Source organism: Helobdella robusta (assembly GCF_000326865.2).
Source record: "Helobdella robusta unplaced genomic scaffold HELROscaffold_7, whole genome shotgun sequence".
Lineage (NCBI taxonomy): Eukaryota > Metazoa > Annelida > Clitellata > Rhynchobdellida > Glossiphoniidae > Helobdella > Helobdella robusta.
Window position 1 is genome coordinate 614,562 of NW_008705398.1, and position 15,098 is coordinate 629,659.

General features: G+C 36.8%; 1 protein-coding gene across 1 annotated transcript; it reads right to left on the reverse strand.

Moving 5' to 3' along the window:
- Nucleotides 1–213: 213 nt before the first annotated feature.
- On the reverse strand, nucleotides 214–13,864 carry HELRODRAFT_95925 (hypothetical protein). The gene is made up of 29 exons (XM_009030688.1): nucleotides 13,719–13,864; nucleotides 13,035–13,214; nucleotides 12,616–12,805; nucleotides 11,933–12,194; nucleotides 11,621–11,682; nucleotides 11,257–11,398; nucleotides 10,974–10,996; nucleotides 10,550–10,633; nucleotides 10,179–10,263; nucleotides 9,735–9,804; nucleotides 9,307–9,610; nucleotides 8,770–8,937; nucleotides 8,158–8,352; nucleotides 7,585–7,783; nucleotides 7,487–7,530; nucleotides 6,763–6,976; nucleotides 6,226–6,319; nucleotides 5,302–5,352; nucleotides 4,895–5,060; nucleotides 4,503–4,702; nucleotides 4,216–4,342; nucleotides 3,714–3,815; nucleotides 3,232–3,314; nucleotides 2,768–2,831; nucleotides 2,053–2,211; nucleotides 1,842–1,931; nucleotides 1,316–1,392; nucleotides 603–797; nucleotides 214–430 (listed from the first exon to the last, which is right to left on the reverse strand). Exons 2-29 carry the CDS (start codon nucleotides 13,124–13,126, stop codon nucleotides 319–321), a joined length of 3,654 nt encoding a protein of 1,217 aa, XP_009028936.1. The 5' UTR covers nucleotides 13,127–13,214; nucleotides 13,719–13,864; the 3' UTR covers nucleotides 214–318.
- Nucleotides 13,865–15,098: the final 1,234 nt, after the last annotated feature.

Sequence of the window (15,098 nt, forward strand, 5' to 3'; positions counted from 1 at the left end):
ATCAACATATTCTAAGTAGTGGTTAAACTTATAAAAAGTATAACACAACATAACATACATAGGTATTACATAATGATGCTGTGTAAACCTTACCAATCTACTTACACTCTGTGTTTCTGTGCGTGTGTGTGTGTGTGGAAAAAAATCAAAAATCTATAAATTGTTGTAAAATACCCGTCTAGAAATTAGAGAATGATTAAGTTAGTAATTTTGGAATGAATGAATGAATGAATGAATGAATGGATGAATGAATAAATGAATACATAGAAGGATGAATAATAGAATGAATGAAAGAATGGACTGATAAGAAAACTCCATTCAGACCAGGCCGGCGTCTTTAGCGAGGGCATAGAACATGGAGTTGGGATCTTGCAGTAATTGCTGAGGTGGGGCGAACTCGCTAACTTGACCTTTGTCAAGGACTAAAATTCTATTAACAGCAAATGAATGATTGAATTAATAGATTGATAAACGAATGAATGAATGAATTAATGAATGAATGAATGAATGAATAGGCGAATGCATGAATGGTTGGATGAATGAATGAACGAACGATTTGATAAATGAATGAATTGTGGAGCAAACGATAAAACAAAACTAACCTATCATAATCAATGATAGTGTTGACGCGGTGTGCGATTGTCAGCACGGTACATGATTTGAACTCTGACCTTATCGTCGACTGAATGAGGTCATCCGTTTCAAGGTCAATGGCCGCTGTTGCTTCGTCCAGTACGAGAACTTTCGATTTCCGGAGCAACGCCCTGGCCAAGCAGAGCAACTGACGTTGACCGACGCTGCATAAATTAACGTAAATTAACATAAATTAATTGCTGTCATGCATTCTTCTTCTTTCTCGTGCCTTATCCTTTAAGGACATTGGCGACCATCGACCTCCACAAAACCTGATCTTTAACACTTTGTAAGAGTTGAAATATAGTGACATTCAACAAGTGACACAAGGACTTCACGAATGTTGTTCGCTGTTGACCGCGATCTCTTTCCCCTGCAATCTTTCCAGTAGTTGTTAGATTTTCCATTCTTTCCTTCCGCATGATGTGACCAAAAAACTTCAACTGCCCCCGTCGGATTATCTGTAGTAATTTCCTCTTTTCGTAACCGGACTGTTTTAATACATCCTCATTCGAAGTATGAACTAATTTTCATAATTCTTCTCAAAAACCACATCTCACAACAGACAGGCAGACAGACAGACAGACAGACAGACAGACAGACAGACAGACAGACAGACAGACAGATAGACAGACGAATAAACAGTCATTTAAAAAAAAATTTACTTAATTTCAATTCTTACCTTAGATTAGAGCCATCCTCACCACATTCATGGTCAATTTTATTGGGAAGGCTGCAGACGAATGTTTTTAAATGGGCCTAGATTTTTTGAAAAAAATTTCAACTCATTATCTAATTAATTAATTAATTAATTGATTAATTAATTAGTTTGTTTGTTTAATTGCTTGTTTTTATTTTTATGCCTACTAGAAATGATTGAGAAAAGTGATTTTATTCAATTGCACTATCGATTAGGTAGACAGACAGACAAACAGAAACAGACAGACATACATACATACATACATACATACAGACAGACAGACAGACAGACAGACAGACAGACAGACAGACAGACAGACAGACAGACAGACAGACAGACAGACAGACAGACAATTAGATAAGATTTTAAATATAACTTACGACGAAAAATAAAACCAAAAAAAACATATCTAAAATGAAATATTAAAAAAGTTATTTTATTATTAAAAAACATAAATTAAAAAAGAAATATTTAAAAAAATGAATGAAAAAAGTTCTGCCCACTCAACCTGTTCCAGGGCTAGCCATATTTCGGGGTCACTGAAATTACTTGCCGGGTCCAAGTTGAATCGGAGGGTCCCGGAGAATAATACTGGGTCCTTTTAAATTATTATTATTATTACTTTCTTTCTCTTTCTTCTCCCTCCCTCTCTCTCTCTCTCTTTCTCTCTCTCTTTCTTTCTCTCATATACACACGACACCACACACACACACACAAACCTGAGGTATGACCGTTAGTTTCTTCCTGACGTCATGCAATCCAACTTCGCTGACGTTCAATCCGTCAATACAAATGGACCCAGTGACTGGCTCTATTAACCGGAAGAGGGCCAAAGTGAGGGAGGATTTTCCGGCCCCGGTGCGCCCCACGATGCCCACCTAAATGATGATGATGATTGATGATGATGGTAATCAATCGTATCATTACCATCGTCATCTTCATCTTCTTCATCACCATCATTGTCGTCATCATTATAACAATCATCGTCATAATCGTCAGTCTCACCATCGCCATCATGATTATCATTATAGCCATCATCATCACCATTATAACCATCATCATCACCATTATAACCATCATCATCATCATCATTATAACCATCATCATCATCATTATAACCATCATCATCACCATTATAACCATCATCATCACCATTATAACCATCATCATCATCATTATAACCATCATCATCACCATTATAACCATCATCATCACCATTATAACCATCATCATCACCATTATAACCATCATCTTTATAACCATCATCATCATCTTTATAACCATCATCATCATCTTTATAACCATCATCATCATCTTTATAACCATCATCATCATCTTTATAACCATCATCATCATCTTTATAACCATCATCATCATCTTTATAACCATCATCATCATCTTTATAACCATCATCATCATCGTCGTCGTCATCACCTTTTCTTGTGGCTTTATATCGATGGTGATATCTTTCAAGACCATATCAAGCCCATCACGGTATCTTTATCATAATTATAATAATTATTATTATTATAATTATTATTATTTTTATAATTATTATTATTATAACATTCTAAATACAATTTATTATAACCTATTCTACCATTTGATCTTTAGAAATTATGAATAATATAATAAATACACCATCGTAATAATTGTTTCACTGATCACTTAGCATTTAAAAGTTGGATTCATTACTTTAATTGGCAAGGGGTAAGAATTGAACATTCAAAAAAACGCGTCTATCCGGAAGCCTCATTCCAAATTATTACAATAATAATAATAACTATAATTATAATAATTACTATTAAAATAATTATTATAACTATAATAATTACTATTAAAATAATTATTATAATTATAATAACTATATTTAAAATAATTATTATAATTATGTCTACCTGGTACTGTACCCCTTAAGTTGGACCACCCCATCTGACGGCCAGTCTTCTGGGGCCCTATGAGTTTCAATTAGCCATGGGGCCTACAAAGATTTATTATTATTATTATTTTTTGCATTAATATTTTTGTTGTTGTTTTTATTTTTGGGTGTTTGTTATGTTTGTTTTGAGACAGATCGGCTGAATGATTGAATGAAAAATAAAAATGAATGAATGAAGGAAGGAATGAATAAATGAAGGAATGAATAAATGAACAATGAATGAATTCAACCAGAGAACTTTATTTTTCGACTTTGATTGACTGAATGAACGATCAGTTAGTTGATTGATTGAATTAAAGATAGAAAAAAAATTGGTTGATTGATAGAATGAATGAATGAATGAATGAACGAATGAATGAACAAATGAATGAATGAATGAACGAATGAATGAACAAACGAATGAAAGAATGAATGAATGAATGGTGGAGCGAACGACGAAACCTCATTTTCAACATCAGAGTATTCTTTAATGCGTTCGGCTGCAACGATGTACGTCTCGAGTTCACATGTGCATCGTACTGTCATTGTTATACTCATGTTGATCTGAGTATAGGTTGATGGATAGATGGAATGAATGAATGAATGAATGAATGAATGAATGAATGAATGAATGAATGAATGAATGAATGAATAAATGAATGAAAGAATGAATGAATGAATGAAAGAATGAATGAATGAATGAATGAATAAATGAATGAATGGATGAATGAATGAATGGATGAATGAATGAATGAATGAGTGAATGAATGAATGAATGAATGATTTCAGGAATAAAACAACTTGTACAAAAAACATAAACTGTGATATGAATGAACACATGAATAAAAGAAAAAGCGTATTAGAGGAATGAAAGAAAGAAAAACCAACAAACGAATGAATGAATGAAAGAAAGAATGAACCAAATTAACGAATGAAAATACTCATTCCTTCAATCAATCATTACCTGGAAAGCAAAAGACAGAGATAGACCGATTAATCCTGGGTCGAGTGTGTCTCGCTGTAGTATGGCGAAGAGAGCCGTGAAGAATATCATCAAGTCCGCTATGAATTCTGAATATATACCTATCCATCTGTTTTGTTCATTCATTTGTTCGTTTATTCATTCATTCATTCATTTATTTATTCATTCATTCATTCGTTCGTTCGTTCATTCGTTCATTCATTCATTCATTCATTCAATCATTCATTCTTTAATTAATTAATTAATTCATTCGTTCGTAACAAACCGACCTGTTGGAGCTAAAGACCTGGAACCAAACCCTCTGGCTCTCATCAAGAAGGAAGTCGGACTGGGAGACAAAACGATCCTGATGTCGGTAGGCACGGATCGTTGTCGATCCGGAGAGGGTTTCGCTGAAATTGGCGTACATTGGCGACTTACGGATTGAGTCCAATCGCTTGATCTGCCGACCGCACGCTACGTAGACACGCTGTGCGTTTCGTTGGCGTTTAAGTAAAATAATTACCTATCGTTCGTTCGTTTGTTCTTTCATTCATTCACTCACTCACTCATTCACTAATTCATTCACTCATTCGGTCACTAACTCACTCATTCATTCGTTTATCCATCCATCAATGCATTCATTCATTCATCATTCCCTAGCCCTAACCCTAACCCAAACCTGCAAAGCGCTGAATATAATCAAGAGAGGTATGACGACGGCAATGAAGTATGGACTAGTATAGGAGATGATGATAATTGTCGAGACCAGGGGGCACAGAGTCGTCAGAAGACTTTGAGAGAACTGGGGTATGCTCACATCCAACACGTCTATGTCTTTAGAGAATCTGTGGAAATGATGTGCATGTGTATGTGTGTGCGTGTATGTGTGTGTGTGAAAGTAAGAAGGGGAGTGTATTTGTATGTGTGGTTTGTGTGTGTGCGTGTATGTGTGTGTGTGTGTGAAAGTAAGAAGGCAAGTGTATTCGTATGTGTGGTTAGGTTTGTGTAAAAATGCTGAATACATATTTTTTCATTGGGATCGCAAAATTAAAAAAAAAATTCATTTTAGCAAAAACCTCCTTTAACCTGTTTAGTATGCGTCCCAGAGGTACCGTGTCAAAGAAAGACATTTTACATCTGTTATTTAGTTTGTTTGTTTGTTTGTATGTATGTTAAAACATGTATGTATGTATGTATGTATGTTAAAACCAAATCATTGACGAATGACACCAAAAGCCAAGCGTCTGACTAAATCATACAAGCGTATGTATGTATGTATATATATATATGTATGTTTGACGGTTGTATGTATGTATGTTTGTATGAATGTATGTATGTATGTATGTATGTATGTATGTATGTATGTATGTATGTATGTATGTATGTATGTATGTATGTATGTACGTGTGTATGTATGTTAAAACCAAAACATGATGAGTGACACTGAACCGTCAAACATCAAGTAACAAATGGATTAACACTTTGATTTGTCGTTAATTGCACGTGTCGGCATTCAGTTGGATATTTTCAAGCACACAGACACGCACGTATGTATGTATTATTATTATTATTATTACGGAAATTTATATACAGCGCTTTTTTATTGTTGAATCTCAAAAGCGCTACTAAATCATAGACAAATAAGACGGACATTCATTGTGCAAATAAATAAGTTTTAAGTTGACTTCGAAATTGTAAATATGATTAGGTTAGGGTCACGTAAGTATGGAGGTAAACCATTGCAAACAATCGGGCCAAGAACCGCAAAGTTGCGGGAACCCGTCACCAACTTTTTATTATAATTATGTATGTATGTATGCTGTATGTTATTTGGAAATATTGTTGAATAAAAGATCATTTCATTTCAATTCATTTCATTTCATGTATGTTGTATGCATGTATATATGCATGCATGTATGTGTGTGTGTTGTGTATGTATGTGTGTGTATGTGTTGTGTGAGTGTGTGTGTATGTGTGTGTGAGTGTGTGTGTATGTGTGTGTGTCCCCACCTAACTATATTTTGAAGGAGTTTAGAATGCAGTGTCCTAGTGGCTTCCATACAGCCAAATATGATCGCCCATATGACTCCAATTACTGCGATAGCTTTGAGTTTGTTTGTTGGTGTTATTATTTATTATAATTATTATTTATTATAATATTAATAATATTTTATTATTATTATAATTTTATTAATATATAATATTATTTAATGTTATTTTTATTACTATTATCATTCGTTATTAATTAGTGTTGTTGTTGTTGATGCTGACGAGTTTGTTAACGTCATCTGCGTTGTTGTTGCCACAGAGGGTTATTTATATATTGCAGCCAATATTGATACAACAACAACAACAACAGTAACAACAACAACACCAACAACAACACCAACACCAACAACACCAACACCAACAACAAAAACAACAATCACCACCACAACAATAACAACAACACTACCACCACTAACAACAAACAACAACAACAACAAACAACAACAACAACAACAATGACGTCATAACCCTTCCCCACCACCCACCAACAAAACTCACTCTGCCCACCGCCGAGGGCCGCATAGACTCCCAGCCGGACTTTCGTCAACTCCCTATCCTGAGTCCCATTTATGACCGGATCGTTCGACCATTTGCTCAACCAGATGTTGGTGCAACAGTTGAAGATCACAAAAAATACGAAGGAGATGACCAAGACAATCGGGTACATAGCTGGAGCCGAAGTTATGTAGGCCCTTAGGACGGATAACTTTACCTGGAGGTAGAGTTGTTTTAATTAAGGATGTTATTTTATTTTATTAATTATGTCTGTTTATTTGTTTATTTATATATTTAAATAAAAGTAATAATCAATCAATCAATCAATCGATCAATCAATCAATCAGCCAGCCAGCCAGCCAGGCAGCCAGCCAGCCAACCAGCCAGCCAACCAACCTACCAACAATCAACCAACTAACAAACAATCAACCAACCAACCAACCAACAAACCAACCATCCAACCAACCAACCAACCAACCAACCAACAATCAACCAACCAACCAACCAACCAATCAACCAACCAACCAACCAACCAACCAACCAACCAACCAGCCAACCAACCAACCAGCCATCCAACCAACAAACCAACCAACCAACCAACCAACCAACCAGCCAGCCAGCCAACCAACCAACCAACCAACAAACCAAACAATCAATCGATCAAATACATTTATATACCGCACACTTCTACAATTGACACCCCCAAAAATAGAACCACAATCCTCACCGCTCCTTCTTCGACTGTCTCCTCCTGGATCAACTTGTCAGTAACTTCGACGTTTTTCTTATCGCTGGTGCTCTCGGCGCCACCACTTCGAACGCTACGTTCGCTCGTCAGATGTCGTTTTCGTGGCCGACGCCAGCTGTCGCTCTGATACGAGAAAACTTCCGAGTGGCTGACGGCGTCTTCGCCCCCGCTACTCGCGATGGGGTCGCCCTTGATTGGGGTGGCTACCGCGGGAGAGTTGGGAATGGATGAGGTGCTCGTTGCCAGTTTTTCGTGTAGTTTCATCAGTTCTTGCTGCTCTATGTGGCGTGTGTTGGTGGGTAGTTGAGTGAGTGCGTGGGTGAGAAAAAAAGAGAGAAAAAGAGAGAAAGATAAAGAGAAAAAGAGAGAAAGAAAGAAAAAAAAGAGAAAGAAAAAGAGAGAGAAAAAAAGAGAACATTTAAGAAAATCACAACGGAAAAGAGTAAATATGAAGCCATAAAAATGATTGAAATGTCATTCCACAAATGATAGTCTTGATTTTGAAATTAAATCATCATCACCACCATCATCATCACTACCATCATTACCATCACCACCATCAATACCATTATCACCACCACCATCATCATCATCACCACCACCATCACTATCATCATTATCATCACCACCACCATCATCAACATCCTCACAAACTGACGTTCTTCATCAACGTCATCTGCCTCTTCCAAGTCCGTCATGTAGGTGCGCAGAAATTCGGCGAAACTGCCGTCACGCGAGAGAAGCTCCTCGAAGCTGCCCTGCTCGCCTATCGTCCCCTCGCTGATGACGAAAATCCGATCGACTTGTGGCAGCAGAGTCACATTATTTGTTACTAGGATTCGCGTCTGGTGAATGGGTGAATTAGTGAATGGATGGATGAATGAGTGAATGGATGGATGAATGATAGAATAAATGAATGAATGAATGAATGAATGAATGAATGAATGAATGAATGAATGAAGAATCAAACAGTTGGCACCATAATGTATTTTAGAAAGTCAATTTTAATTTAAATTGTTGAAAGGGTTCAAGTTTGAAATAGTTTTTTTTTCATCAAGCGCTTCAAACGAATTAATTTGGCTGGCTAAAGTCTGCAGTGGTGTTGGTTACAACTAACAACCAACAAGTGATGGTAAATTTTTCGTTTAGAGTTTCATCGGTAATATTTTTCAATTGAAGAGAGTGATCGAAAATTTAACAACTGATTATTCCAATTCTCAATTCCAAATCAGAAAAAAAAATTGACCAAAAACTCCACCGACCTTATTCTTCAGAAGACCATTTGGACCTAGAACTTTCTCGAAAATGTGCTTGCTGACGTGTGCATCAACCGCACTCAGGGTGTCATCAAGCAACATGAGGTCGGCATCGTGATAGACCGCCCTTGCTAGGCTAATTCTCTGCTTTTGACCTCCACTCAAATTTATGCCCTGGTGAAAAAGAGGTCAAGGGTGAAAATTTTTGAATAATTTTGGTGAATTAGTGGTGGTGAATTATTCGAGGGGAATTGTGGTCGGCTGCTAATGCGAATTAATGGCGAGTTTATGGTGGATTAATGATGAATTATTGTTTGTTATTCACTGTTTCTTACCGAAACTTAAGTATATAAGTATAGAAAAAATAAAAAAAATTTGAATAAATTGTGGTGAATTTTGGTGAATTATAAAAAATGTTAAAATTAATTAAAAAAACGAAAGATGGCGGGCGATGATGACGACAAAGAAGGTTTTATTGAAATCACAACCAACAACCCATAAATGAAAAACCTGCAAAATTTTTCAAAAAAAAAAATTCTAAACCCTTTCTCCAATTTCAGTGAGGTCCCCCGCGGGCAGAACCGACAAATCGGGCTTGAGGGCACATCCCTCGATGACGTCATCGTACCTTGCCTGGTCGTAGCGCTCGCTGAATAGAATATTATCTCTGAGAGTGAGGTTTTGAATCCAGGCTTGCTGGGCTACGTAGGCCATTTTTTCGTTGACATTCACAGATCCGGATAGTTTTTGGGTCTCGCCAAGGATTGCCGAGAGGAGGGTAGATTTTCCGGAGCCAACAGGGCCGACAATGGCCACCAGTTGTCCGTGCTTGACTTTCATGTTTATGCTGTGTATGTGTGTGTATGTGTGTGTTTGTGTTAGTGCGTGTGTGTGTGTGTATGTGTATGTCTGTGTGTGTGTGTGTCTGTCTCTGTGTGTGATAAGAATGGAGAATAAGAGAGGATAGTCACTTGTTCAAAGTTGGTTTCAGCGTTTCATCGCCCCATGAGAAACTCCCATCTTTTATCTCTACAGCGAACTCTAATGGAGGGAATTATTGTTGTTGTTATTACTACTACTACTACTACTATTATAATAATAATAATAATAATAATAATTATTATTATTATTATTATTATTATTAGTAGTAGTAGTAGAAGTAGTAGAAGTGATGAAAATGAGTGAGGGAATGTAGTGAGGGAATGTAGTGAGGGAATGTATAATTGAACATAGGAATGAATGAAATTATGAATAATTTTTGTGTTATAACGAAATGAGTGAACGTTTTTTCGGAAGAACGCATGAACGAATAAACTAATGAACAAACAAACGAACGAACGAACGACTGAACAAACCAACAAACGAATGAATGAGTGATTGAATAAAAGAATGAATGAATAAAAAATGAATGAAACCTTTATCTTCTTTATGTGTAACATTCTGTTCATCGATATCTTGAAGTAGTAAAAATTTTTCAATTCGTTTTCCTGACACAAATGCCTGTTAGTTTGATTGTTTGTTTGTTTGTATGTATGCATACTGGTTTCTATGTATGTATGTTTGTATGTCATTATTATTATTTGTATGTATGTATGTTTGTTTTTTGTATATTTGTTTGTATGTGTGTTTGTTTATATGTATGTATGTTTGTTTGCTTGTTTGTATGTGTGTTTGTTTGTATGTATGTTTGTTTGTAGGTATGTATCGTTATCATCACCACCACCACCATCACCATCATCATCATCATCATGACCACCATCACCATCATCATCATCATCATGACCACCTGAACCATCATCATAATCGCAGGTGGAAGGATGGTGAGTGGCATGTTGAGTAACATGATGAGGGAGAGACTGACAAAGGCCACCTAAGATGATGATGATGATGAAAATGATGATGAAGACACGATGGTGATGATGATGTTGTTGTTATCAATGATGATGATAATGATGTTGAAGATGATGATGGTGACGATGTGTTGTTGTTGTCAATGATGATGATATGATGATGATTAAGATGATGATGAAGATGACGTTAGTGATGATGATATTGTTGTTGTCGATGATGATGATGATGATGAAGATGATGATGGTGATGATGTTGTTGTTGTTAATGATGATGATGATGTTGTCGATGATGATGATGATGATGATGATGAAAAAAATGCTCGCTTGTGGGTCCAGTATATTTTCCGGTGATGAGAGTACGTAAGCCGTGAAGCAGAACAAGGCTATCTGTATCACGTGATTATCATTCATTCACTCATTCATTCATTCCTTCATTCATATTCATTCATTCACTCATTCATCCATCCATCCATCCATTCATTCATTCATTCATCCATCCATTTCATTCATTCATTCATTCATTCATTCACTCATTCATTCATTCACTCACTCATCCATCCATTCATTCATTCATTCATTCACTCATTCATTCATTCACTCATTCATTCATTCATTCATTCATTCATTCGCTCAGTCAATCCACTAACCAGAAATGAATTACAGAACCAGAGAACGTACGTAATGGCCCCGACCGTCTGACTTTTCCTCAAATTTTTCAACTCATTATTTCGAATTTCGAGAATTTTTGACGCAAAGTAAGGCTCCCAAGCGTACAATTTTAGAATCTTTGGTTCGCGGTTACAATAATAATAACAACAACAATATGACGACAACAACAACAACAGCAGCAGCAGCAACAACAACAGCTACAACAACAACAACAACAATAATAATTATGACGGAATAATGGCAATCAATAAAGACATATTAATAATAATAATAATAACAATAACATCAGAAATAATAATAACTATTTTATTTTTCATAATATTGAAATATAAATTCACTTTTATGCCAGTTAAAATCTGATTCATCAGCTTGAGTCTGGCGTCTTTCAATAACATTTGTACTCTCTGTGTTGTTTGTTTGTTAGTTAAGTCTGTACCACTACTACTACCACTACTACTACTGCTACTACTGCTACTACTACTACTACTACTACTACTACTGCTACTACTACTGCTACTACTACTACTACTCCTACAACTACTACTACAACTACTACTACAACTACTACTACTACTACCAAAACTACTACTACTACTACTACTACTACCACAACTGCTACTATCATCAACACCAACCGCAACAACAACAACTCACGTGGTATTCTCTAATCAACTTAGCCAGTACCATAGAGTTAATGGGGAGGACCACCAACATGAACCCTATGCCCGCCATTGTGGAGGGCCCTAGAAGACCCCACAAAAGATAAACAGTGACCACAAAAATGAGTGGCGACGACCACGAGTAGTGGACAAAGGAGCAGGCGTCGGCCACTTTTTGCACGTCCACCGACATGAGGTTGACGATCTCGCCGACTGTGGCCGAACGCCGGGCGTTTTGTGAAATGGTGAGGGACTGTGGGTGAGTGTGAGGAGAGAGAGTGATAGAGAGAGAGAGAGAGAGAGAGAGAGAGAGAGAGAGAGAGAGGGAGAGAGAGTGAGTGAGTAAGTGGGAGAGTGAGTGAATTAGAAAGTAGAAAATGTGAATGACAAAAATTTAGACGAGAGAATGAGTTAAAGAGAGAGAGAGAGAGAGGGAGAGAGAGAGAAAGTGAAAGAGAGAGAGAGAGAGAGAGAGAGAGAGAGAGAGAGAGAGAGTAAAAAGCCAGAGTAAAAGGATAAAGTAGAGATAGAATAAAACATTTTTTAAAAGAATTTATCTGGAAAGTTAAGGTAAACAATCAGTTGAACTTTATGTAAATAACAACGTATACTTAAAAAAGAAACCTGACCTTTCTATAAATAGCAACGCAAACTTGAAAAAAAACAACCCTGACCTTTCTATAAATAGCAGAGGTCAAGGCCGTTCTCAGTCTCAGGCCGACGGTGTAGGTAAAGTTGAAATGGTGGTGCATGCAGAGAACGCCGAACAAGGAAGCGAACAACATGCCGAATGCGAAGATGAAGCCGTGCCAGGTCTGCTTCGTTTCTGGGTCCCCGACTTGGCTCACAAAGTTCAAAAGGGCACTGGTAGTGATGGTGGTGGTGATGATGATGGTAGTGATGGTGGTGGTGATGGTGAATAGAATGATGGTGGTGATTTTTTTAAACTTCATAATTCAACTTTTTTTATCTCTGAGATGCACAGTACAAACAGAATACAAGCTACAACAGCAATCGTAATCAACCCTACAACAACCACCACCACAACTACTACTACCACAACAACCACCACCACCACCATTATCATATTTACTTGAGTAGGAAAGGGTTGATGAAGATAATACAATCGTAAAAGAACATAAAGAGTCCCCCCTTTACGAAGGGCAGCCAGAAGGTGCGGCCCATGGCCCCGAACAACGAGGCTCTGGGCCCTACATCTTCATCCTTTTTATTTTTAGTATCTTTGGTGTTGTTGACGTCATTTTTGTTGTTGCTGCTGCTGTTGAGGAGAGCCTTTCTCTCAGCTTGTGCTTCTTTTCTGACGAAATATATGATAGAAAAAAGTTAAAATTATAGTCATAATAATGATAATAATTATAATAGTGTTAGTAATAGTAGCAGTAGTATAAGTAGTAGTAGTGGTAGCAGCAGCAACAGTAGCAGTAGCAGTAGTAGCTTCCGTTCTATTAATTGTGGCCAACAGAAGAGAGAAGCCTAAATTGTCGGGATGTTCATTTTGAACTTCTGAACTTGAAGAAGAGATGGAATACTATCGCGATCAAGAATCTGACAGAAACGGATAATTCTCACTCAATAGCTTGTTTTTAATTCGAAAAAACAAATTTTTTTTACAATTTCTAAAATTTAGTATTCGTCCTTCAGCTCCGGTCGGATCTTGCATCAATTAATCGACTATTCGGTCGAGTTAACTATTCGGTACATACATAAATGAATGGTAACAATAGAAAAAACAAAAAAAAACAATTTCGTGGCTAACTTAGCTTTCTGCTGGGCCCCTCTACGTATCGCCTGCTTCCAATTTTGTTGGAAGATGGGGTTGATTTGGAAGCTGCTGTCCTCGCGACGAATTTTGAAGACGTCCCGGTTCTCTAACTTTCGTCGCCAACCAGTAACTATTGTCCTGATGATGATGATGGGGTGATGATAATGATTTAGTGATGATGATGATTGTATTAATGATTTAGTAATGATGATAATTATTTAGTGATGATGATGATTGTATGGTGATACGGTGACTATGATGATGATGTTTAAGTGGTGATGATGATGATGATTGTATGGTGATGATGATGATGTGATGATTGTAGTAATGATGATGATGATGATTGTAGTGACAAGAAAAATGGCTACAAGAACAACAGCAACAGCAATTACAATGGTCTCAAAGTCCTTCAAACTAATGATAATAAAAATTAGGTTGCATTTTCTTGAAGATAACACGCACACACACACACACACACACACATACGCACGCACGCACACACACACACACAAACACGCACCACTTTTGTTTCATATGTAGATACTCAATCACGTACTTGAATTGTAATGTTTGACGGCGGATAAAAATGATGATGATTGTAAAGATCGCGAAGACGACGATGATGATGATGATAGCGAAGATGATTGTGATGATGATAGTGAAGATGGTTGTGATGATGATTGTGATGATGATGATGGTGATGATGACGATTGTTGTCGTGATGATGAAACGATATAGTAATAATAATGACGATCATTAAAACTGATATTGACAATTAATTTTTTTAGATTCTTTTATTTTATCTGACTCTCTTTCTCTCTCTCTCTCTCTCTCTCTCTCTCTCTCTCTCTCTCTCTCTCTCTTTCTCTTTCTCTGATTGAGGTGGATCGATTCAATCATTCTTTTCAAATACTTTTTAATTGCATCTTTTTTTCTCCATCTCTCTCTTTCTTTCTTTTCCTCTCTCTCTCTCTCTCTTTCTTTACCTCTCTTTCTCTGATTGACTGATTGATTCATTCATCATTCATTCATTCTTTCACACACCGTAACAAAGAGAGAGCGGAAGAGGATAGCAGAGACGATGAGCTGAAGCAACCAGAAGAGGAATAGAATTCCGGAACTATGAACGGCTTTCCGGTAAGTTTGATGCGTCAGTATGGCTGCCAGGATCTGGGGAGATGAAAATAAAAAAATTTCATAATTTTTTTTTATTTCAGTTCATTAGTTTTGTTGTTAATGTTGTTGTTGTTGACGTTGTTGTTGTTGTTGACGTTGTTGTTGTTAATGTTGTTTTTGTTGATGTTAATGTTGTTGCTGCTGTTGTTGTATGATGTGTTCATGTTGGAAGAATTTTCTAGAGGGTACACGCAAAAA